The sequence below is a fragment of the Alligator sinensis genome, unplaced genomic scaffold, assembly GCF_000455745.1.
Source record: "Alligator sinensis unplaced genomic scaffold, ASM45574v1 scaffold647_2, whole genome shotgun sequence".
In the NCBI taxonomy this organism is placed as follows: Eukaryota; Metazoa; Chordata; order Crocodylia; family Alligatoridae; genus Alligator; species Alligator sinensis.
In genome coordinates, this window is record NW_005841832.1 from 1,486,731 (window position 1) to 1,511,554 (window position 24,824).

Consider the following 24,824-nt stretch of genomic DNA (forward strand, 5'->3'; position numbering starts at 1 on the left):
TCCTGCTGAGTCTTGAATAATTAGAAAGACAGAAGTGGCTGACTGAGTCGTGCAGAATTGTGCTCTTGGATCACCACAGTGAGGCCCTACTGACATTTTACTTGTCTAATATCCAGTCATGTGATGCTAGGAAAACAGGCTATTTAGACTGGTGGTGTTCAACCTAGGTGGCCTTGCGGGCCAGATGAGTAGCACAGGGCTGGTCTGCAGGCCAGATCCACCATGGGGCAGGTGCATGGGTGTAATCTGGAGTGCTGTGCCAGCTCTGTGCACCAGATCCAGCTGTGGCTTGACACCACTCACCATCCCAGCCCCATGCACTGAATCCAGCTATGGCACAACCCCATGTGGCAGTGTGGTCCAGCACACAGAACTATATTATCTGGTCTTCAGGACTCCCTATTGGTCTGGATATTTGGCAGTGTTCATTGCCGCAGCTCTGGATGATACCTTTGGGAGCTGTGGTGAATAACATTGTCACTACTCCACCACTGCCAAATTTCTGGTTCCATGGGGAGCACTATGGGCTGGATGACATGGCTCCATGGGTCATAGGTTGAACACCACTGATTTAGACCCATGGGCTGAACTAGAGGTAGCTGAGCAAAACCTTGACCTAGGAGAGGGATTCAGGAGTACACACAAAGGGCCAAATTCTGCTCTCAGTTACACCAGCATAAATCAGGACTGATTCCACTGACTGAAGAATGTGTAACATTTGGCTCAAGGTGAGTTCACAAGGTTAAGTTACTTCAGAGAAACTTCTGGGACTGAATTCTCTTCTCACTTATATCCATACAACCCTACTAATTTGTCTCATCCTTCCCAATCCCTTCCCCTTCCCACTCTAGAAAAAATAGGGGTGGTTATGGTTAATCAACTTTAAAAAAAGATCTTATAGTCTAGTACTTGAAATGTATATGGCACCTTTCCCCCAGAGATTCAGAAGTATTTGACATACTTACAAACATTTGTGCACACAAGGGAAAAAGTCTTTTTCTCTGACCACACTCCATAAGCCTATTGTTTGCTGTACACGTGTTCTGTGGGTGGAATTTCCATTGACATCAGTAAAACAAGTACAAAATATGCAGCAGACATTTGCTGTGTAAATCATAGCAGAGAAATTTACCCGACATAGGGATGACTCAACCTGTCACTGAATACATTTACAGCTTTGTTTGAATGCTGTGGATTTTTAAAAACTCACACCAGAATTGTACAACAGTTCAGGTCGGAAATGGCTTTATCTTCTAACCCAGAGAAAGCAGGAATCTTCTCTTTGGAAAGATATCACATACTGATAAGCACGCCACTTAAGAGGGCAGCACACTGCATGAGCAGTGAAGGAAAATTATAAATAAAGACAGGTTAGAGCTTTTGGGGGATGATAAATAATATCATTATTTACGCATTTATCATCAAACAAGAGGTGGTGACACAGTTGATCTGTATTGGCCAGTGCTGGCACCAGTTCTGAGATGGCTCAGATTTCTTTCCAATGACAAGAACTTGGGTTTGAATTTTGGGAGGATTTAACAGATTTTGAGTCTTTTGTTTCTTGCAAGATGATAAAGCTCCTGAAAGTATTGTTGCTTGGTGATGTAGTAGTCTGCTCAAAACATAAGCAGGTGTTGGGTGTATGTCTACATGGCGCAGGGCAGCATTATGCAGAGATATCTGAGCCAGGCACTGCCTCTAGAATAAAAAAGCATCAGGGGTGGGCAAAATGTGGCCCGCAGGCTGGATGCGGCCCACCAGGCCATTCTATCCAGCCTTCAGGGCCTCTAAAAAATTTAGAAAATTAATATTTATCTGCCTGTCGCTGCCTGTCATGCAGACCTCAATGGCTTGCCAAAACTCAATAAGTGGCCCTATGCCAGAAATAATTGCACATCCCTGATCTAGATGCATTAGCCCCCTACACAACACTGTATTTATACAGCTAGATTAATAAGCCCTGCTTCTCAGCAAAGCTAATTAGCCAAGGCACAGCACTTCCTTAAACATTCCCTAAGAGAAAAAAATGAGCAGTGGGGGCAGGAAACATGTCCTTTAGAGGGGGTTTATTTGTGTTTTGAGATGACGGGGTGAGAAGGAAGCCTGCTTCATTTGAGTTTTGAAGCCATAGTATGGCAGGAGGCCATGAAGGGAAGCTATATGAAAAGTTAATTTTGCTTAATGGGTGAATTCCTGTGAAAGAAGGAAGGTTACACCCTGCATGAGCCACTGGGTCTGATTTTTTGAGTGGCTGAGAAGGTGAACCAGAGGCTAGCATGGTTTATAACCGTCAGCCTTTAATTTCAAACCTTACATGCACTCATCAGTGTATCTAAATAAAGATTATGTGCAAACTCTTTGCCTGTTGTCCTGCTAGTGAAGAGGGAGGTCAGTTTTTCCTAAGTAGGTGACAGACTGAGGGTGGTTTGTAGAGATGAAGACCACTGGAAACAGCCACCCTACCACAGCGACTGACAGAAGCTGGAGACTGCTGTGACTGCTGCAGTGGGGCTGCCAGCTCCTAGGAAAGCTATGTCATCAACTGCCCAAGGTCCATTGTCATTATCATGACAATGGAGATGTCAGTAACTAGTCAACTAGTATTTTTGGATTCAGAATCAGACCTGTGGGAGTACGGTGGCCCAAAAAGTATGAGTGATGAGAGTTGAGCTTTGGTTACCCTGGAATTGGGATGTATTGGTTTAGCTAGAAATGAAGATCTGAAGAGAGGAAAACTGGGGAGGTGGGAAACAAACTTTGAGGCACTTAAAGATGCATCTTAAGACTAGACAATACCTGGATGTCCTCATCTGGCTCACTTGGTTACAATGATCTCTAGAGCAGCAGTGCTGAAATCTTTAGGTTAAACTAAAACAATGCAGGCTTTTATCAGCACAGAGTAGATCTAACTGCAAAATGTCTTAGTCTCCTTGAAGTTACAGTGAATCTTGGGCATTTGGCTATGATTTTAGTGGGGTTAGGCATGCTTAGCATGTATAGTTGGATGGGGGGAGGGAGGCAGGCAAAGGATATTTGTTTAGAAGATGAAGAGTCCCTGGATGTTAAGTTTGGGTGAAAGGCATGTGAGCTGAGGTTACTCTTGATCATATCCAGCCATATTTTTCCCTGAAATGTCCTAAGGTTTTTATACTTTACAATGATAAGTGGAAATTAACTTAAGCAACTTCCATTCTGCATATGTCTGCATTTACGGTCATATTCTGTCTGGTTCTTGTGTGAGAAAGCTGGGAAAAGGCACAAAGAGTTTTCTGCCCTTCTGAAATAGTACCTTGTATGGGTATTCCCGCTGCCTTCAGTAGGCCTATTTTTAAAGTAAGACGGTAACCAAAGTGAGCAAACATGGTAGAAATGAATCCAGAGGTGGTAGGATGCTGTAGGAACCTTTTGGATGAAAAGCATTATTAATATGTTTATTAATTATATTGGAGAAGTACCTGGGCACCCCAATTCAGGCACTCGGCTCTGTTTTGGTAGGCATTTGTACAAAGTATTAATAACATGAGAGACTGTCTCACTCCCAAAAGTACAACTCCTACTTACAACAGACCTGGTGAGTGAGGTTGCAGAAAGGCTTCAGCCCCAAATTTAATAAAGCCCAAAGTATTTTGTCTTTCAGAGCTGATGTCCTTTCTGGGATGATGGCTAGTCTGAGCTGAGACACTTGTTTCTCATTTCACTGGGCTCATCTTTAGCTTGCAGCTGTTGCTTCAGCTGGCAATAGAGGGTCACAGATGAAGGTAGTGCTGGGTTTTAGGAGGAGGAACTATGGTAGCACAGCTGTAAAATGAAGGATTAGGGTGAACCAGCCCCTGCAGTCTCTTTTCTTCCAGGCCTGTAAGAGAAAAGCCTTCTACTGCTGTGCCAGGTATTTAAAGTAGCTGCTATTCAACAGATGAAAGACATGACCAGCTAGCTGGCTCTGACTAAGGCCTCCTGGGGACAGGAATGCTAATATTTGGTGTGGGGAGGGTCCCCACGAGGAGAGAGGTGACAAGCTGTGCTACTGTATGCAGCATGGAAGAGATCTTTCTCAGAGACACAGGTTCCTTCCTCCCCCCGCTGCACCAACTCCTAAAATGCCTTCCGCCTTTGCGGTACAGATTCTGCTAATCCTTCCTCCCAGTTACACTGGTTCAATGCATACACATTGCACTGGTTGTTTCACAGATTTCAGCTCTGTTCATGCTGGGCTTCTGGCCAACAGTGTAAGCAGCACTGGGCGAGCCAGGCATCAGCCCCCGGCTTTGATTTAGAAGAAAGCAGCAGAATGGCAGCACCCGGGGAGCTCGCAGTACCACAGCAGTGCCCAGTGTTCGTGGAGCTTGTGCCAAGGCCAGCTGCAGCTGCAGGACCCTTGTTGTACATGGCAGCCCCTTCACCACTGCTGTTCTATGGTGCTTGGCACCCAGCTCTGCCTCTCCCTGCATACCCACTCCCCCCTCCCCACCCAAGGCTGGGTGCCAAAATTCCTGGTTATTATGCCTCTGCTCCCGGCTCTCCATTTTCAGGCATGTAACTGGCAACCATCCTAATGTATTGGCCCCATGGCTCTGCTGAGTTGGCAGGAGGGAGTAGATGGCCTGCACATTGAAAAGGCCAGTGGTCAAATGCAGACATCTAGTCCTGTGGTTGCAAAGCCATGATAAATGCTTTTATGAACAGTTAGCATTTGTGGAGAGCTATATGAAAGCCAAGCATCTGCTCTGAACTGGAAGAGACTGGTATCTCTTGCTTCTAGCAACGTATCACTGAGCAAAGGTAGTGACTGCAGGATGCTGGGTCCAGAAATGGTCCCAAGGCTGCTTCCTGTGCTGCTGATCCATGTCTGTGTAACCTTTCCTGTACTGACGGTTCAACCTCCACCTTCTTCCAAGTCTTTCCCCAAAATATGTGGCAGCTGTGAGATACCACACTGCACAGCCACAACCTGGTTCCACCCCATCTACCGTATGAAGATCAAACTTATACCATTTTCATTTCAGTGCATGTCAGATGAATGCGGTCTCTAAGGGCAGACACAATCCCTTTTGGTTAACCCCCTCATACCGGTTGATAGTGCCCATTTGCTTTGACATCTTTTCTGGGCACAGCAATGGAATGGCTGGTCAAGGTCTCTCGCAGCCATGTGTTAAAAGCTGGGAATGTGATTCAGGCCTGTTAACATGGTTTCATGGAGAACAGATCTTGTCAAACCCATTAACGGGTTTTGAGAAGATCACAGAGTTAGCTGAAAAAGGAAAAGGTACAGATAGACAGTACACTTTGGCTTTGACTTAGGAGCAGGCACCATCCTGATTATCAAACTGTCACTTTGTAAGGCAGCAAGTGTAACATTACTGCCTGTAAAACAGAAAGAAAGCGGGCAGGTGGCTGGCTTGCTGCATAGACCAGTCACTGGGTTGCATAGTGGCAGGGGTGGATCCAGAAGGGTTGCAATGGTGTGGCTGCACCTCCCCACCCCCCCCTTTGGATTATTGCATTGCACCACAGAAGCCTCCAAGGACTTTTTAAAGCCCCTAAAGCACGTGAAAATCCCTCTCCCTTCCCCTTCCTGGACAAAAGCACACCCCCTCCTTGCCCCTTTCCTTCCCGCTCCCCTGCCTGCCTTCCCCCCCTGTTGCTGGAGGTGGGGAAGCACCAGAGCTGTTCCTGTGTACCACACAGGGGCTGGGCTTAGCTTGGAACATGAACAATGGTAGCAGGGATGGGCAGGGGGGCTTCCCTTCCCTGTGCCTGCTTCAGGACGGGGTAGGTTAGAGGGAACTACTCTCCAGCCTCCCTGTTGCTGCTGTCCCCTCTCTGGATTAGTTTAGCCCCCACTCAGCGAGCTGGCTCTGGAGCTTTCTCTCCCCCAACAGTGGAGAAAGCAGCAGCAGGCAGGGGAGGGATGGGGAGCTGGGAGAAGAAGGGAAGGGATATGCCTCTGAGCACGAAGGGGAAAGAGCGGTGATTTTCATCTTCTTTAAGAACTTTGAAAGTCCCCAGGGGCTCCCATGGCATGGTCTTCCCACACTGGTAGCAGTGGATGAGGCAGGGAGCAGGAGATGCAGTCACCCCTGAAGTGTGGTGCTCCTGCACCCCCCTCAATCTTTATGAAATCCGGGATCCACCCCTGCTTGGTGATCTGGGTGCAGTCAAAAAGCTTGTGGTTTGATACAGCCAACTGCAAGCTAATGTGTCTAGAAACAAGACATTCAGGCCACAATTGTGGAATGAGGCCCTGTATCTTGGAAAGAGGTGCATTTGAACAGGGTTGGGGGATCAGTAAGGGAAAGCAACTGTACAAGATCTCCTAGTGCTTTGCTGTGCTCAAAAGGACTGTTTAGCAGAAGGCTGCCTCTCTCTTATATTGTGTTGTGGCCACAACTCGGCTCAGCAGAGGTCCTTAATAAAGCTGAGAGGGGCTGCTGGCCGAGAGCTTTCTGGGAAGGTGTGACGAATCCAGAAGGTGCAGCTAGCTGTGCTTGCTGAGGTGCCGGCAAAGGGATCAGGCCCCTGGGCAGCTCCCTAGCTGGCTGGGAACATGAAAAAGGGCTAGCTGAAGGAGAGCAGGGAGCAGAAGGAGCTTGTGGAAGCTGGGAAGCCTTGATAACCTAAATGGAGAAAGGCAATGTATCTTGTTTAATTTCCTTCCCTGAGGATAGCAGGCAGGTGAACTCCCAGGTGTTGAAAGAGGGCTTTGAATAAAGGACCTTAAAAGAAGTATGGCTTTGACCAGTGAGACCAGCTGGAAAAGGACACCACCAACTCAGGGGGCCCTATACTTCTGGACTTCCCCTCAGTTTGGTCCAAAAGAGGCTATTTAAGGTGCTTGTTCACCCTCTGTTACTGGCTTCTTTAAAATGTGAGGTGAGGTGTGGAGGAAATGATGAGGGGGAAGAGTTTCCAGAGGGGTGGGGGGAGGACAGGTGCAACTGAGCTACTTCAGGGATTCCTTAGGTTAGAGCATCTGGACAGGACCCTGTCACTATGTTGTTAATTTTAGTACATAAATAGCCATCTGAACATGGGCTCCAGGGTGATGCTGCAGAGAAAAAGATGGGTATTCTCCCAAGGGGGGGCTGTCTTTACCTCAGCATTTCTTGTTGATTGCTGGAATGCATACTTAAAAAAGGGATTTTGAAAAATGTGAAGAGCTATAAGAATGAATATAGCTTCAGGGAAGAGGTATAAGAATGAATAAAAGGCTTGGGAAACCTGCCTTCTGCTCCAATTAGTTTAAAAGCCAGTTTAAAAGGGCTGAAGTACTGTGGAGACTTCGAGAAGTACCATCTTCACAGAAGAGATGCCTGAGAGCAGAGGGCTCTTTAATTTCTCAGAAAAAGGCAAAGCAAGAGCTAAAAGCTGAAGTCAGCAATACCTGGAGACTAGGCCTGGATTTTTAATAGTGAGGATAGTTAATTGTTCGGACTCCACTGGATCCTTTGCCACGTGAAGGCTGTATGTTGAGATTGGAGTCCCTTCTAGCTCTCTGGGTTAGGCTGCTGTCTTGGTAAATCACTATATTTTGTGCTGGATGCAAGCACCCCTGGGTGGGACTCTCTGGCTTGTGTGCTGCAGGAGTTCAGATAGGAGGAGCAGGATGATCTCTGTTGCCCTTAACAGCCATGAATTCCATAAAACCTGTATAGGAATAAAGCAACTGTCTGCCCATGAGCCACTGGCTCTGTGGTTAGCTGTGGAGGAGGAGGTGTCTTGGTCTGTGCTAATCCCAACTGAGAAAATCACTTGATGAGGCAGCTCTGTTCTTTGGAAGTGCGGTGGCATAGGCAAGGTCCTCCTCAGCCTGGGAGCTCAGGAGATGGTGCTCATTGAGCAAGCTGATTGCTTCATCTCATCAGCAGAGCTATTATAGTCTTGGTGTTTATTCATTGTTTTAGCAGTTTGGAGCAACTCCCAGGCAGATCAGCAACACTGTTGCTTGCAAGGGGCTTCACAGAGGCAGAGGAACAGCCTATAATTGTGGGGGATAAAGCTGTTTGTCTGCTTGGCCTGAGATGTTGCAGAACCAAACTCTGAAGTCATTGCCTTAAGAAAGCATTGGTTTTACAAAGACGCTTGAGGGCATACAGAGTGCCAGGGAGTCGTCATTATCAGGACACACAGGACAAAGTATTAGTCAGGATTTGTAGGGTAAAACTCCATTGGATTTTAATGACCATGGTGCCTGTGTAAGGATCTGTGTTGGAAATACTGGATTGTATCCCCAGACTGTAAAAGGCAAAGGTGATGAAAACAGCCATGTGTCGTATCTTCTGTCATACAACATGCTTCACAGTAAGATCCACACCTTGCTTTTAGAAGGCAGAATAAAGGGAAATGAAGTATCTTTCTTTGTAGTAAATAACTAAGTAGGTGCAGCTGGGGAACAGGCCCTCTTCACTGTTCTGCTCCTCATGGATTTGTGCAGACTTTACTTTCACTTTTGCTCGGTCAGAAACTGCTGTTACCATATTTCCTCATGCATAATGCACACTCCCATTTTACAGCAGCTGGCTTTTGGGAAAGACAGCTGGTTTTTAGAAAATGCACATTTTTGTAGATGAGAAAATCTGGTAAATTATTGCTGTAAGTGGCAACTGGGAAACCATCAAGTCTGTCCCATGGGTCAGCAGGAGGGTTTTAGGCTTGGGACCATCAACACTGTGTCACTCAAACTAATGGAGTGCTATCCCATGTGTGGTTCATCCACCTGAGAGGGACACAACACTTTGTGAGTGAAGTGTAGGACATTGCCTGCTGTGGTCCCCCTGCTTTACCAGTAGCAGGTAAGGGTGTTACGTCTTATGTCAGGTTTGGCAGTAGTTTTATGAAGAATTTAGATTATGGATTTGTATAGGATGGTTTGAATTGGGATGATCCTGCCTCAAGCAGGGGATTGGACTAAATAAATAACCTCTGGAGGGTCCCTTCCAGCCCGGCTTCTCTATGGTTCTATGAACTATTTGATAGACTGCATGTGAGCATTAGAAATCCAGGTTCCTGGTATCCTTTTAATGGGCTGGAAGCTTAATGAGCAGCTAAATCTGCAGTCAAAGACAGAAGAGTAAGCCTAAATAGGTCTGGCGTGTTCCTTCTTTGAAGGTATGTGGCTAAGACTTGCATCTGTCCTAGTAGAGACCTTGGTTCTACTCCCTGTCATGACCTTGTGCAGCATCGCAGTCAATTATCTATTTGTACTATAGGGTTATAGGGGAAGTGGAACGTGACTTTCTGCTTCCATCTTAGAAGAGGAAGCCACGCTCAGCAATAGAGATCTGAAGGATGCAGAGATATGCACAGGGAAGGGCAGAGTGGAGAACTCAGGGGATCCTTGTTCCCATCCCAGTGCACTTTCCCCTAAACCAAAGCCAGGCTCTCTCTCTCTCGAATGTGGATCATCACCCACATTGCCAGCAGTGCAGGACCCTGGAGAGGCCTACCTGGAATGAAAGACACCTGTAGTTGACCTCTTTGACCACTAGATGTCTCTGTGCTGTGTTAAAAGTTCCTTGAAAAGGGAGTGGCCTGTTGCGGAAGAGAGGAGAGATGCAAATAGCTGGAGTTGTTTGTAATTTGGTTTGCTCTAAGTAAATACCTGTGAGTTAAGGAGAACCTTGTGCTAAAGACCATCTTGTCACTAAGCACAGGCACTCCACAAAGGTCCCAGGACAACCGGCCTATTGAAGGCAGTCCTAACAGCCTGGGCATGCACTTCAGTACTGTAATAAGTAACACATGCAGCCCATTTTGTCTTGGTGTGCTTTCTAAGGCCTAAAACTGTAGTCTGAAAGTAGTATTTGCTGAGAAATGACATCTCCCTCTATTACTTTTTTCTTTAGGAAGTATCCAAAAACTTCACTCAAGAAAGCAACCTGGTCAGAGGGAACGTGGATGAAGTTCTGAGTGAGCGGAACAAACGGCACAAGGAAAACTGTTCTGACATCCTCTCCAACAGCCTCCCAGATATTGGGAGCTCACTGCAGAGGGATGCTGCAGCTGCATACACCCACGCTGAGGTAAGGGGCCAGTTGCCTTCTCCAGCAAGCCAAGGAACTCTGGGGTAGACGGATCCCTAAAAGTCTGCGTTCCAGGCTGGGGAACATCTTATGTCATTGGTGCAAGGGCAGTCGGGCTAGGGAGGAATGTGCTGGAGAAGGTAGCGCTGACTTTGGACTTCAGGGTAGAGCAGGGGTGGGCAGTTATTTTGGGCGGAGGGCCGCTTACTGAGTTTTGGCAAGCCATCAAGGGCTGCATGATAGGCAGCCAGGGCAGATAAATATTAATTTTCTAAATTTTTTAGGGGCCCTGCGGGCCGGATAGAATGGCCTGGTGGGCTGCATCCGGCCGCCGGGCCACATTTTGCCCACCCCTGGGGTAGAGCATAGTAGACTGTGATGTCATCATATGCAGTGCTGCATTGTAATGTGACTTGCCATGTCCCTCCCTTCTGGTACAGTGTCTTCCACAAAGGGCCTGGAGGTGGGAGGACAGACCTGGTTGCTTCTCTGCCATTACATGCCAAAGAGGGACACTGTGAGCTGGGGCCTTGATGGAGACTTCATGGCAGCCCAGTCCAGAGCTTCTTGACCTTTGTATCTCTGGCCCTGGGTTGTCCACTTGGTCAGTTGACACCATGCCAGGTAGTTTGTCCCTTGCAGGCAAGTAGAAAAGCAACTTCATTCTACCCTGAAATGGTCCCTGATACATCCTGACTTATTCACATAGCTTCAGAGGTGTGATGGATATGGAGGTGAGGAGTAAGCTGAACAGCCACAGAGCCCGCCTCACCCCTGAACAGGAAGAGGAGAGTCTGTTCTCCATGATTCATTCAGACTTGGACCTTTGCTGAGGTGTCAGCAAGGGGAATCCCTTAGAGACGAGAGTGATGGTGACTGCACACAACTGGGACAGAGGCCCTCATTGACATACACATAAAGGGGACATAAATGGCCTTCAGATGGCCCCTGGCATAGATTGAGTTGGAATAAAATGAGCATGCCAGCCTTGAATGGCTCTTTTTTGGCTCTGCCCTTTCTATAGAGCTATCCCAGTCATCAGGTGTGAGGGGACTGCTCAGAAAGATTGTAGTGAATATGGCTGCTTAGGACCGTGGTAACTGAACCCTATGTAGTACTCATAGGTGTCAGGGGCACCAGCTGCCAGGTCTACTAAACCTCTGGGCAGGAGGTGAAAGTACTGGGGCCATCAGGAATGGGAAAAGTTGCAAATGCTGTGGGCACAGTAGCTTCGGCATTTATATAAGAAGACAGGAAGAAAGGGCCTCCTGGCCATCAAATCCAGTCCCTTGCATTCATAGGCAACCATCGATTCAAGGATTTCCCAAAACCACCACTTTGAAGCCTAATACAAAAGATGTAATACTAAAAGCACCCTGCAACTAGGGGTACGTTGATAATGATTTTTTGGCTGATACTGATGGCTGATTATTAACCAGCCATATCAGATGATACCAATCTGATAGCTGATATGAAGCCTGGCAGCTTGGAGAGCAGCTCCCTGCCAGTAAGTCTGCAGGATGGATGGGGCAGGGGGGAGGGAAGGGGTATGATTGGTGTAGATAGAGGCCTCCATGGTGAGGGCAGGAGTGGGGCAGAGGCAGGTGCTTCCCAGCCAGGGCGGTGAATGCAGCCCTGCCAGTAGCGGGACTGAGCCACAGGTGGCTCATCTGGTTGGTGTGGGGGGGCATGAGGAGGGGTTATGGCTCCACCACTGTGAATACCCCTGGGGAAGACATGGGGCCATGTGCCCCCCAGATTTGTGTGCAGGGCAAGGGTGGGCTGGCTGCTGCAGGCTGAGGACTGGGGGCTGCACTGCCTTCTTCCAGGCTGGGGGTTTGGATCCGGGCTGTGCTTGGGGTGGGTGGGGGTGGGGCGAGCAGTGGTGGGAGGGGGGGCTATAGAGAATTTTGTAGTGGCCCACCCTGTAGCCACTCCTCTCAGCACTGCTGCCACCTGCCCCAAGTGCATCCCTGGCCCAGCCCCCTGTCCAGGAAGAGGCCAGTGCAGCCCTCGAGCCCACAGCGGGCAGCCTACCTGAGCCCCGTGCACTAATCTGGAGGGCACATGCCCCCATGCCTCTCCCAGGGGTGCGCGCAGCAGCAGGGAGCCGCCCCCCTGGACAAGTCACGTGTAACTCCATCCTGCTTCGAGCAGGGTTGTACTCACCACCCTGGCTGGCTGGCTGGCTGGCTGGCCCCTGTCCCTGCCCCTCTCCTTCTCTCACCTTGATCTGCCTCCCCCTCACACCCCTTCCCTCCCTCTGCCCCTTTCCCTCCCAGAGACTTACTGACTGGATGCTGCTCTCCAAGCTGCTCGGCTGCATTCCTGACCATGTGCGTGGTACAGCTGCACTCATGCACACGGCATTTATTGGTGACATTATTGGCTACACGGGCCAAAAAAAGCTGATTGCTGATAATGTTAATTTTCTTTTTATTGATGCTGATCTGATACATGACCAATATATCAGTGCACCTCTCCTGCAACGTGCCATAAGCAGAAGTGAAGGAGACATGGGCACTGCCAGTGCCCTGCCACTACAACGATGGGGAAGTAAATGATTCATATATACTCAGAGCATCCTAAGAAGCTGATCATGCTCCATGCTACAGAGGAGAGCATACTTCCCATAGTCCATGCCCATCTGTCCCAGGGGAAAAATTCTTTCCTGGCTCCAAGTTTGGCAAAAAGTGTGACAGAGTAGAACAGCGAGATCCTTCAATCAGGAACCTCTCAGCCTCTCCCTTTGTGAAGGGCCAGCCCCTTCACTGATATAGACATATCAGTCAGCACCTCTCTGCCTTTATTTACTCTGTTCAGCATCCCAGTACTTCAGAGAATAGTTGTGGGGTGACCCCAGAAGCCAGTAGCTTTCATGAGGGAGGAAGAAAACCTTCCTGGGCCTTATGAGCAATCAGCAAAAGCTTTGAAGCAAGGGATTTTCAGACGCCTACCATACTGAGAGCTGCTTCCTATATGAAAGGGCTTTTTTGCAACTCAGGATTATAGAATCATAGAGAACTCAGGCTGGGAGGGATCTCCAGAAGTCATCTAGTCCAGGGCTTCTCCAGAAGTCATCTAGTCCAGGCTTTTTCTTCTTGAGGCCCCCCTCGCATGCTGTAAACCCTCTATGGGCCACCTGTGCCAGAACAGCTGCCCAGCTCCTCAGCCCCACCTGCACAGCCCTGGGTGCAGTGCATGGGGCTCGATGGTGGGGAGCCTCAGGGCCCCACTCACCTGAGCAGCAGCAGCGCGGAGGTTTGTCCAATCGTCTGCAGTGTCCCCCAAAAGATAGAGGCTGTGGGGTCTGGCAGGTGGGCCCGCCCCCCACCCCTGCCCCTTCCTCCGGACTCACCTCAGCCCCAGGGGGCAGGGGGGGCAGAGGCGGCTCCTCCTCACACAAGGCTGGGCCTGGCAGACCCCCTGAAACCTGCTTGCAGCCCCCACCAGGGGGCTGTGGACCTCTGGTTGAGAACTGCTGATCTAGTTCAACCCCCTGCTTGAGGCAGGATCATCCCTATCCAAAGCATACTGTGCAAATCCATAATGTTTGTAAAATTGCTGTCAACCCTGACACAAGACATAACACCCTAACCTGCCACATGTAAAACAGAGGACCACAGCAGTCAATGTCCTGCTTCTATAAAAAGTTGTTAGTATACATTCAAGAGATTGCAGATAGAGGGCCATGTCCTTTGCTACAGAGGGAGGCAAAACCTGCCACAGTCCGCATCAGTCTGACCATGGGGTAAAATTCTGTTCTGACCCCAAATGTGATTGAACTGACCCTGAACAGAGGAACAAGACCATCTAGTCAGGAACATTCGGCTTTAAGTCCCAACAGGAGTATTTGCACGCTCCAGTCACAATCCCCAGCCTGGGCCGCAGCCAACACTCAACACCTCTGAGGAAGGCTTAAAAAGCACTCTGACACATGTAGCAGAAAGGGGTGAGGGTGCAACCAGCAAAGCCCTGAAGCCTGGGAAATACCCATGGGTAGACCCTTGGGTGGCAGCCAGTGGACAATTCAGGTTTACTCATGTCTGGGGTGCCCCTGTGAGTCTGCCTTAATGGCAGGCAGTCAGGTAATATGTATCTTCCCTGGTGCTGGTGCATTTTGTTGAGGCAGGTCTGAGTTGACCGCTTTCTGGATGATTGCTCCACTAATTTGCCACCAAGCCTCTTCTCCATCATCCCTGGCTACGCTGAAGTGTGCTATGCAAAGACAGTTGCTCCTGCTCTTATATTGAGCCCCTTGTTGGGAGAGATTGTCCGCCTTCCCAGGCTCATCCCAGTGGCCCTGGGCACTTTGCAGTAGTGTCTATCTGGCTCCTGCTCCTGTAACATCCTGGCTGCTGGCTCACTGAGTCTCTTTCAGGCCCCTCTGTGCTCAGCCCTCTGCCTGCAGGCTCCTCTGCTGTGCATCTGGTCTCTGGTGCTTTACACAAGCTCTGCACAGGGCTATATCTGCTGGCAGTGCATGCCTTCCCCCACCTTCCCAGTGCAGGTCTCTAGCTCCCTGCCTGGCCTCAGCTCCCAGCTCCCCATTCTCTGTGGGGCTTGTTCTTACCCTAACCACATCCCTTCCAGAGACAGAGGTCACTTCAAGGGGCTGGCCCTTCACAAAGGGTTTCAATCCTCCTCCCCATTATGCTTAGGACAGGGGACTGGTTCTGTTCTTCCCTGGGGGGATGCAGAGGTCATTGGGAAAGAGATTGCTGAGAAGTTAGTTTCCCACTTAGCCAATTTGCCACAGATCATTGTGGCTATGTGAACTCGCCCAGAGGGCATTTCCTGAGGGCAAGTGGCAACCCAGATCAGACACATCACTCCCAAACCTTATTTCCGTTCCCCAGGCTCCATCCTGCTAAGTAAGCACAATCCATCTGAAACCAAAATGTAGGAGGGAGAGCATAGGACCAGACCTTTTCCCTTGCCCGCCCCCTTCCCCTTCCAAAGGGTTGTTGGTTTTAGAGGTCAGAGCCGGACAGGAGGCTTGCTGTTTGGAAATCATGATGTTATTTTGAGGCTGGCTGCAACTGTCTGGGAAGATCTGTGCTGAAGTGACATGGAGCCTCTGATGAGCGGGCTTGGGGGCCTGGCTGTATGGACAGCATGTCGCCTCTCAGTCCAGAGTATCTGTCTTTCCTGTCAGCTACTGCAAGCTCCATCACTTGGGCTGTGGAAAGAGATTTGCTGCTCATCCCAACTGATTCAACCTGAGGTGCCAGCATTGCAAAGGGGAACTGTGGTCTGGCTTTTTTTTTTATATATCAAAGGGTAATTCATGTCCAAGGGGAGAGATGGGAACCCAGAGTCCCCCTGGTGCTGGAGAGGTTAGAACCACAGCTGGTGTGGCCTACCTGGCAGAGGGGGATCTTGTGATGGGCGAAGGGGGTGACACTGGACATTCCCCTGTGGGCCACTGAGGGTGGTAATTGAGACCAGCTTCCAGCTGTTCTGACAAGCTGAGGGGGCATCAGCCTGTGTCCCCATCCCCTGCTCTTGAGCTGTGCCATGTACCCCTCACCCTCCCCTGAGAACCCAGACAGGAACCTCTCCCATTTTGTAAGTGTTGCAGACGAAGGGCAGGAGGGTGGCTTTGAGACAGGAGGTCCAGGGATCCCCCACGGAGTATGAAGATGCCAAGTTCTTTCATTAACAAAAGTAAAGCCCAAGACCATCAGCTCCTGATGTGATGGGGAGGGCACTTAGCCAATGGGCAATTGATACCTCTCTCTTATGGGAGGCACACGTGTGAGCACAGTGCTGTGGTATTCATTTGCAGTGATCACACCTCATAAATATACCTGCCAGTCTGTTGTGGCACTCCAGCTGCGGCAGCTAACCAGGACTGCCCCTAGGTTTGTTTGTTTGACTGGTTCCCAGCTAAGTGATCTGGGTGATGTCATGAGAGAAAAGGAGAGGCAAGCAGGGCTGACTGTCCTGGCACATTAAGGGGGGGCCTGGCAATACCCTGCACTGAGGGGTTCATTCTACTTTGGGCTTAGGAGCAAGGGGAGGAGACCTCAGGGTTTGGGATGAGGAGTCTCAGGGCGTCAGGATTCAGGTGGGTATTTGTAAGCATGATTGATTTGTGTTTATAAGGACCAGGCTCCCAATTGAGCAGGCCACACAAAATGTTTGTGGAAGGAACTGTGTTATTCAGTCAGGTGTTACCCTCCAGCAAAGGTCCCATGTGCAGCTGCTAGGGATACACTATTTCCCAGCATAGTAGGCTCTCTTGCCCCCAAAAGGTGCCCCCCAGAGATCCTCTTACTTACACCCAGGTGCAATCACTGACTAACATTAAAAAAAACTCTTAGGGAGTTAACAGCTACTAATTCTGTGCTGAAGCAACAAAGCCAGTATGTGTGCCCCCCAGTGAAAAACTAAGCCACCTAATTGTTTGTTCCCCCACTCCAGCACTCAGCCACACACCTCATTACTGTGACAATGGTAGTGTGCCACAGCCTGTACACAGCTTGAACTCTGCATCCACCACCATTTTTGCATACAGTCCATTACCAGTTGCCCTCTCTCAACACAACCAGCTGCTGCACCTGCCAGTGGCAGATGGGCAGGAGAGTACTTTGGTGAAAGTGGTGTGTGCAGAAGGGCAAATGGGTTCGGGGTTAAGATGGTCTGTGGCGTACAGCAGTTGCAGTCATGATAAAGTATGTGGGTGAGGGAGGAGCTGAGGGTACGTGCTGGTAGGTGGCTTGGCTTTCCATCGCTTTGCTTTCATGGGTTCTGTTGTGCAGGTCACAAGCCCCAAAGACTTCACAAGGGTGGTTTTGTGTATGCATGTCAGTAGCTTCCAACTGACTGCTGGATGGATTCCACTCCTGTCCAGGCAGAAGTGAAAAGCATGGGGCTTTTATTACCCCGAGTGACCTCACTTCCAAAAACTCTTCTTTTTCTTTTCATTAATTTTAGTCAGGGCTAGAATTATATGGTCTGAAGGAATCCTGAAGCTATCCTTTCAGCCAACTGGGCATTGCTTCAGCAGTTCAGGCCATTTTTCCATTTCCTTTTAATGAGATGAAAATCTTTGGGCATTAGCCTGCAGCCTGGGACTGGACTACATTTCAGGCTCCTAAACCCAGCCCCTGGGAACTCTTTGATCCCCAGAGAAAGTTCCCCAAGCATTTGGCAGGCTCAGATTCTGTTTTCCTAATGCAATACTTTTACTGTGTGTCATGCATCCAGAGCTTAAATGCCCTGTGGCATTTGTATCCAGTGCATGCTTTTATCAGGTGAACAACCCAAAAGAGTACAGTTATATACCAAGTACAGATTTCACTCATAAACAGATACACTCAGTGCACAGCTCCCTTCTCACATATGCCATGTAATTGCACAATGTGAAGCATCCTTCATGCACAGTTTCCATATGCACAAAGCACTTGCAGGGAGTTGTAGAGAAATAAAATGAGTGGCATTCAGGGCCATCCTCCAGTCCCACACTCCATCCCCAAGGTCCAAGAAAATCATGTTTCTGGGAAATGATCACAAGTGAAATATTTAACCACATAGAAATTGCAGTTGTTCTGCCTGGACTTCAGACAAGATGGCCAGTGGACGGTTCTGATCTCAAGTTTTAATCTATCTGTCTTCTTGTTTGCTGAGTGGGGCAGATGGTACTGCATAGCTTTACCAATGAGTCCTCTTTTGCAGTCGGAAAGCTGGAAACATGGGTTTAGATGAAAGTTCCTATTATTCAGACAAAAAACAAGGTAGTGAACCTTAGCCTGTACAGACAGATGCATGGATGGACTGACCTCTCAGTCATCAGGGGGGATCAAACTCTGGACTTAACAGCACCTAGAACAGAAGCTTGAGCTAGACCAGAGGTGCTCAACATTTGGCTTGTGGGCCAGATCCAGACCACAGTGGTGTCTCATATGGCCTGTGGAGCTTCCCATGGGTCTGGAAATTTGGCAGAGGAGCAGTGCTTCCATTTCCTGGGTGCCAAATGTCTGGACCCATGGGGAGCCCCAGGCCCTACATGTTAGATCTGCTGCCTGATCCCAGGGCATAGAGCTGGGGTGGGGGCGGGGGGACAACACTGGACCCCAGGGCCAAACTCCAGTGTAAGGGGCCAAGAGGGAGAAGCACTGGGCCCCTGAGAACCAATCCTGGCACATGGAGGTTAGCAGCGGGTGGCTCTGAGCCTCTCGGACCCAATCCTGGCATGCAGGGTGGCAGGAAGGGGCAGTACAGGGCCCCTGGGACCCAGTTCCATTGTGCAGGTGGTGGTGCTGGGCCCCAGGGCCTGATCTGGTGTGCAGACTGGCCCTGTGGCACTCATCTGACCCACAGGGCCAAAAGGTTGAGCACTACTGAGCTAGATGGAAGAACTCTTCAGCTGTGAGGGGGCAGTAACCTTTGTAGTTGCAGATGGGTGCTGCTGGAGGGAGACACGGTCACAAGCCCTAGGCTGGCATCTTGCACTGATGCTGAGCAACAGATCATTTGGCCCCTGCATGGTCTCCTTCCCACGCACCATACAAGTCCTTTGCCCACTGTATGATGCACAACATATAATTCACAGCACAGGAATAGCACATAGGCGCTACATATAACCTCTCAGACGCAGTGTAAGCTTCTGCTGTGGCTTGTCTCCAAAATTTACAAAAGCCTTTTATGCGAAGAAATCATCAGGTGCTGACGAGGCCTCCCACTTCAAGTGCATCAGGTCAGAACAACTGCTTGCCAGTTCCTGTGCAGATGCGTTGGTTGTGTTCCCTAGCTCATGGCTGTGTATTTTGACCACCCAGTAACATCCTCTTTTTGCCTTGCAAAGGGAAAATACGAAGAAAGATTCCTGCAAGATGAAACGATTTCCCAGCAGATTAACTCAGTCGAGTCCTTACAAGAGCTGCATGCCGCCCCTGAACAAGAGAAACCAAAGCAACTCCTGCAAAGGAAGCTGCATGTGAGGAGCAAGATCCCTTCCAAGCCTACCATCATTCGAGGCATCACTTATTACAAGGCCAAGTTCACAGACTCCGAGAACGACATTGAGGAACGTGAGTTGTGTTTGCAGTCGTGTCCGGCTTAATGGCATCGGCTGTCTGGTCCTCTTAGCAACAACACAGGTACAACCCATTACCCAGTGACACCCCTTGGTCCCGCTCAGCAGTCCATGCTGATCACAAGAATTGTCCCGTTTTATGAAATATCACCTTGAGAACAGATATTTGTAAGTAGGCACGTACAAACATAAGGCTGGCCAAGACCTCAGGAGGTCCTCTAGCTCTGCTTCCCTGCTCAGACCAGGGATATCCCTGTTTAAACCATCCTGGGTAAGTGTTTGCCTAACTTGACCTTAGAAATTTCCAGAGATGTAGACTTCATGACTTATCTAGGTTGGGGTGCTCAGTCCACAGGCCAGATGCAACAGTTGCACCATTCCCTTGCTGTCAAATTTCCAGACCCAAGGGGAGCCCTGGCCCCTGCATGCTCCGATCAGGCACCTGCCAGGCCCCACAGGGCCTAGTCCTGGCTTGCTAGACTTGTCGCATCCCAAGGCCTGATCCTGCACTTGGGGCTTTTTGCAGCCCAGGGTCATTTCTTTCTGTGCTAAACCATCCTCACCTTTAGAAAGTTCTTCCTAAGATCCAATCTAAGTCTCTCCCTTATTGCAAATGAAGTCCATTACTTCTTGTCCTGTCTTCTGTGGACACAGAGCAGTTAATCACTATGCTCTTTGCATTGACCCTTCATTTTGTATACGAAGACTGTTATCAAAATCTCTGAGTAGCCAGATTGGTTCACTATTGTCTTTTATTAGACAAACTGAAGAGTTGAGAAAGAGATTAAATAAACTATTGGGCTCAAAATGCTGTTCCTTTCTTGGAAAGAAGCAGATAAGATAAATACTAGGTAAAACAAAGACATTGGTTTGACGCCATTAAGTTAATTACAATAGCCACTTCAAACAAAATAATCTCTCTCCCTACTATATAGTTGGTCCGGTAAAAGATTTTAGTAAGCACATCTTTCTTCTCATTGTCTTGACTGCAACAATGCTATAAGGGTACTGTTGGATCCTCCCTCTTGGAGAGAATCTGGAACTGGGAGTGGTTTACACCAGTCAGAGACAGGAACAGCAAAATGGTCCTGAACCATGAAGATTTTTGTTCTGCTCTCATACCTAAATGGTATTGGCTGCCCTTCAGGTGAGCTTGACCCAGCCCAGTCCTTGGTTGGCTGACTTCTTAAAGGAGCCATTGCAGAAGCTGGCCTGGAGTGAGCTCCAGGGGGGATGCAGTCAGGAAGGCTAACCGCACCTTGTCATGCATCCACAGATGCAGCTCAAGCAGGTCCAAGGAGGTGATCCTCCCCCTCTATATGATATTGGTCAGGCCGCAGCTGGAGTACTGTGTCCAGTTCTGGGCGCTGCACTTCAGGAGGGATGTGGACAGCATTGAGAGGGTCCAGAGAAGGGCCACTCGCATGGTCAGGGGGCAGCAGGGCAGGCCCTACGAGGAGAGGCTATGGGACCTGAACCTGTTCAGCCTCCACAAGAGAAGGCTGAGAGGGGATCTGGTGGCCGTCTATAAACTGGCCAAGGGAGACCAGCAGACAATGGGAGAGTCCCTGTTCCCCCGAGCACTACTGGGAGTAACAAGAAATAACGGCCATAAGTTGACTGAGAGTAGGTTCAGGCTAGACATCAGGAAGCACTACTTCACAGTCAGGGCGGCTAGGATCTGGAACCAGCTTCCAAGGGAAGTGGTGCTCGCCCCTACCCTGGGGGTCTTCAAAAGGAGGCTATATAATTACCTAGCCGGGGTCGTTTGATCCCAGCATTCTTTCCTGCCCATGGCAGGGGGTTGGGCTTGATGACCTGCTTAGGTCCCTTCTGACCCTACCAACTATGAAACTATGAACTGGCATGGATGTGAAAGAGAAAGCATTGGGGCATGGTTGGGAGAAGTAAACAGACACTTGAGGCTGCGAAAGAAGAGAATGTGGGGGGACAGTAGAAATGAGAGGAGAAACAACTTTGTGAAGATACAAGATGCTTGAAGAAACTAGTGAAGACCATGAAAGACCAGGGTGACCCAGTCACAAGGATGGACAAAGCATTTGCCAAGACTGAAGGGAAAAGTGCTAGCGTCAGAGTGGGAAATGGTACTGTAATTAAGGTGCAAGACGGTGGGGTTGTAGGCAACAATTTTACTTTAAAGGTAGGAACAAAAGGTCTGGATGTGAGAAACTGATATTTATTTGTACTGAATCTAGAAGCCAGTTTCTCACTGCACTGCGCATTCTGCAGACACAGAAGAGAAAGTCCTCAGAATCCTCTTTGCTGTGGAGAAAAATGATGCTACGTGGACTAGCAGTTTATTCAACCCTAGTCCTTTAGAAAAGTTCACCTAGTCTGTCTTAGCTGAATGCAGATGGAAACAATGCTACAGTAAAAGAAGCGACTCCCCAATCACTTCTTTAGGCATTGCCAGGAGTTAGAGGCAAGGGCTGGTGGTGGTGAAGGGACAGGTGGTAGGAGGATAACACTTTCAAAAGTGACTGAGCCCCTTAAGAGTCTAAATCCCATTAACTTTTAATGAAACTCAGGTCTGAAGTTGCTTATGACCTGTTCATTTTTTATCTGTAATACTTTTACCTTAAGCTTAACCAGAGTCAACTCTAGAACATGTGGCGTTAGCAAAAAACAGGTTCAGTTTCTAAGGGACTTGGTTTGAATAAGCAGCTAGTCCATGTAGCATCCTCTTGAAAAGAGAAAACTTGAAGAAAACCACGGGGAAGAAAAGCAGTAAGTTTTTCTCATGGCAGAGATTCATATCCACTAGATGTGGCCAAAAACAAGGGTGGAATGGGATATTTGCCTAATATGTTGCATGGTTAAAGCTGACTCACTTGAAAAAGAGCAAAAGAATAGCTCTGATTATGTGGTAGGTTCAACAACTGCTACAAACAGTAAGGCCAAAGCCCCATCCATTAAATCACATATGAGGGAACAATTCAGTGTTATTCCAAGGAAAATACACAGTACAATAACTCTGGAGATAAGTAAATATTACAGCTTGTTTTAAAAGTCCAGGATCAGGAACTTTCCAAATAGCAAATGCAACTTCATCACCTGCATTCAGAGTCAAAGCCTGCCTGGCTTGAATGTACTAAAAATAGATTTCCTGGAAATGTCAGTGAGAACAGACAGCATGGGGAATTCCTAAAGGCTGGGGCATCTGGAAGGACATTACAACACACCATAACATCAGTGATCCTGTTTATCAGGAGGAAGAATTCCATGTACCTTACCTGAGAAAGTAAAAAATCCCCCCAAAACCTAGAGTTTTAAAATGTGGAAAGCTGCAAGGTATTGCAAAGGTAAAACAATCGGGTAGTAGATGGAACTGAAAAGTCAACTGAAGTGCAGATGTGTTTGGTACCTGCAAGTTAAATAATGCCAGAAAATGTAAACATTACCAAATGCCAACTGCTGAAGAGATGGCCCCTAAGTTCTAAGAAGCTGACGTATATTCAAGATGTCAAATATGTAAGACTTCAAATTTAATGGAGTCAGACTCCAAGGCAGCACCAACATTTGGCCATATTCACTTTAAGCAAAACACTATTTGGTAATTATGTCTTCACTGACATAAAGGGTATTTATAATGTATTTTGGGAGAGTTACAAAGTGCTGAAATGAGAATGGCTGATGTCTCAGTCTGAGGCAAGCATCTTATCGAGCACTCCTCAAAATACTGTGAGGTGCAAGGGAAAGACACGTGAGGAAGAAAACATCATAGGTCAGAGTAACCAGGAGCAGATCTCTTTTGGACCCAAACTGAACAAGGAGGCCTTGATTGTTGATCCAAATGCAATTAAAACAAGAACCTGCTCCTCCATATAAAGAGGAGATAATAAACCAGTTGGAGAAATTAATTCTAAAGCTGTCTCTGAATGAAAATAAACCCCTTTAAGTAAGTGGCTGAAAGGATACATTATCCAGCATTCAGACATCAGACACAAATAGGCAGTAGGGAAGATAGACCCCCACTATCTAGTTGTAAAAGAGTAGACTGTCATTAGGCCAGTACTACTGTCAGCAGAGACATCTCAGAAGGGTTCAAGTTCAGACCTTCAGAAAGGGCAAGCAGCTGCATACATAATGCAATTCCCAAACAAGGAAGAAAGAAACCCAAGCCCATGTTGAAGAGCAGATGCTGGCAATTGCTTTTGTTGCCTTAAATCCCACATAGACGAATATGAGAGAAAACACATGTAGGAACAGACTGCTTGGAAACAAACAAACCCTTTAACTTTCTATGGAATCTAGTATCTGAAGATGAAGCTACAAACTATGATCACTTTGTGGAACATAAAGTGGCTCCATACAGAGCACTAAACAGAACCCATCTAGGAACAGTACTGATGCATATGAACTTCCTGTTTTGCAGTGCACACAGGAGACACCTTCCAAAGGACCAGAATTTTACATGGAAGCGTATGAACTCTTTGGCTAGGGACAGACGTTCAAAAAGCCTGAATTGATTCAATCTTTGCAGGTTAATCTAACCTGGCTAGGTTGAACTGGTTTGTAATTGTACAGACATCCCCTCTGGATGGAGGAAATACCAGCACATGCCTGCAGTGGCTCAGGCTAGAAGCTGAGGGGTGCTAGAGCAGCCCTCCCTTCCCTTCTGCAGTCCTGAGCTGAGGGGAGGGGGGGCATGGCCAGGCCTCTGCAGGATGCTCTGATTAGAGAGATGTCCTCCCCCCACCACCGTGACCAGTGAGCGAGCCAGCAAGGAGTTGATAACAGAGCATTAAGTTACACAGCAGGGAGTTATACAGGGAGTTGTTAGCATTTATCAGCCCATCAAATAAAACAAAAGCCTCTCATTAGTTTAAGCTCTTCTTAAACAACTTTTCCCAAGGAAGGAACTGAGGGACATTACCAGGTACCTGTTGATTAGCTCCAAAAAGCCCTAAGCCAACACTGTCCTGTCTTCCTTTGTCCTGTCTCCCACAGCACGAACCGTAGTCACTATGTGGTATCCTAGCTAATGCTGAGAGTTGTCTGTGTAAGGCAGAGGGGTGGGGGGAATCCCTACTTGAGCTGGAGGAAGCCAGACAGATGCCCTGTACCCGCAGTCTCTGCTGAAGCTGCAGTCAGGGAGCAGAGGGACAGGGCCAGCCCTGCTGGGCTGGAGCAGAGAGCTGAGCCCCAACCAGAGTTGCAAAGTATCTGAGATTCTGGGGGACTCTGGTTAAAATTAAACCAGGAAGGGGTCTGGGACAGACATTGCATACATAAACTGGTTTGACCCAAATCAGTTAAGTCTGATACTACATTCAACCAGGTTTATCCCAAACCAGTTTCAGCCATTTTCTAACTGGTTTATGTACACCAAACATCTGTTCTGTTACAGGTTTAAACCAGTTTCTGATCACTTAAACTGGTTTATGTATAATGTCTGTCCCTAGCCTTTGTGCCATGGGTCATTTTGAACTGACATTTGTACAGTTTTATATAAAGTGACTCCCCAAAGAGAACATTTAATGAAGGGCTGAGTGAGAGGAACAGTGTCTAACTCAAAGGCACCTGATTGGATTTTCTAGCTGCACTGCAAGAGAGAGGGGCATTCAGCAGCTAGTTAGGAATTGGAGCACATGGAGGCCCTTGGAGACTTGATCCTGGAGTGGGGATAATGGTCAGACAGGTTGCTGCATAACGTGGCATATTGTTGTGGAGTTTTCAGAGTGCTTTACAAAGGAAATCTGTACTGCCATGTTTATTTTAAAGAAAAGGAAACAGTGGTG

At 48.3% G+C, this 24,824-nt stretch overlaps 1 protein-coding gene across 1 annotated transcript in view; it reads left to right on the top strand.

Moving 5' to 3' along the window:
* Nucleotides 1-24,824, top strand: part of OLFML2B (olfactomedin like 2B) — a gene marked incomplete at its 5' end in the record, with an annotated part of 46,392 nt that overhangs the window by 15,910 nt on the left and 5,658 nt on the right. The window contains 2 exons of the mRNA XM_025216479.1: nt 9,843-10,019; nt 18,832-19,057. Of these exons, the coding sequence (XP_025072264.1) occupies nt 9,843-10,019; nt 18,832-19,057 (403 nt within the window). The remainder of the gene's footprint in view (nt 1-9,842; nt 10,020-18,831; nt 19,058-24,824) is intronic.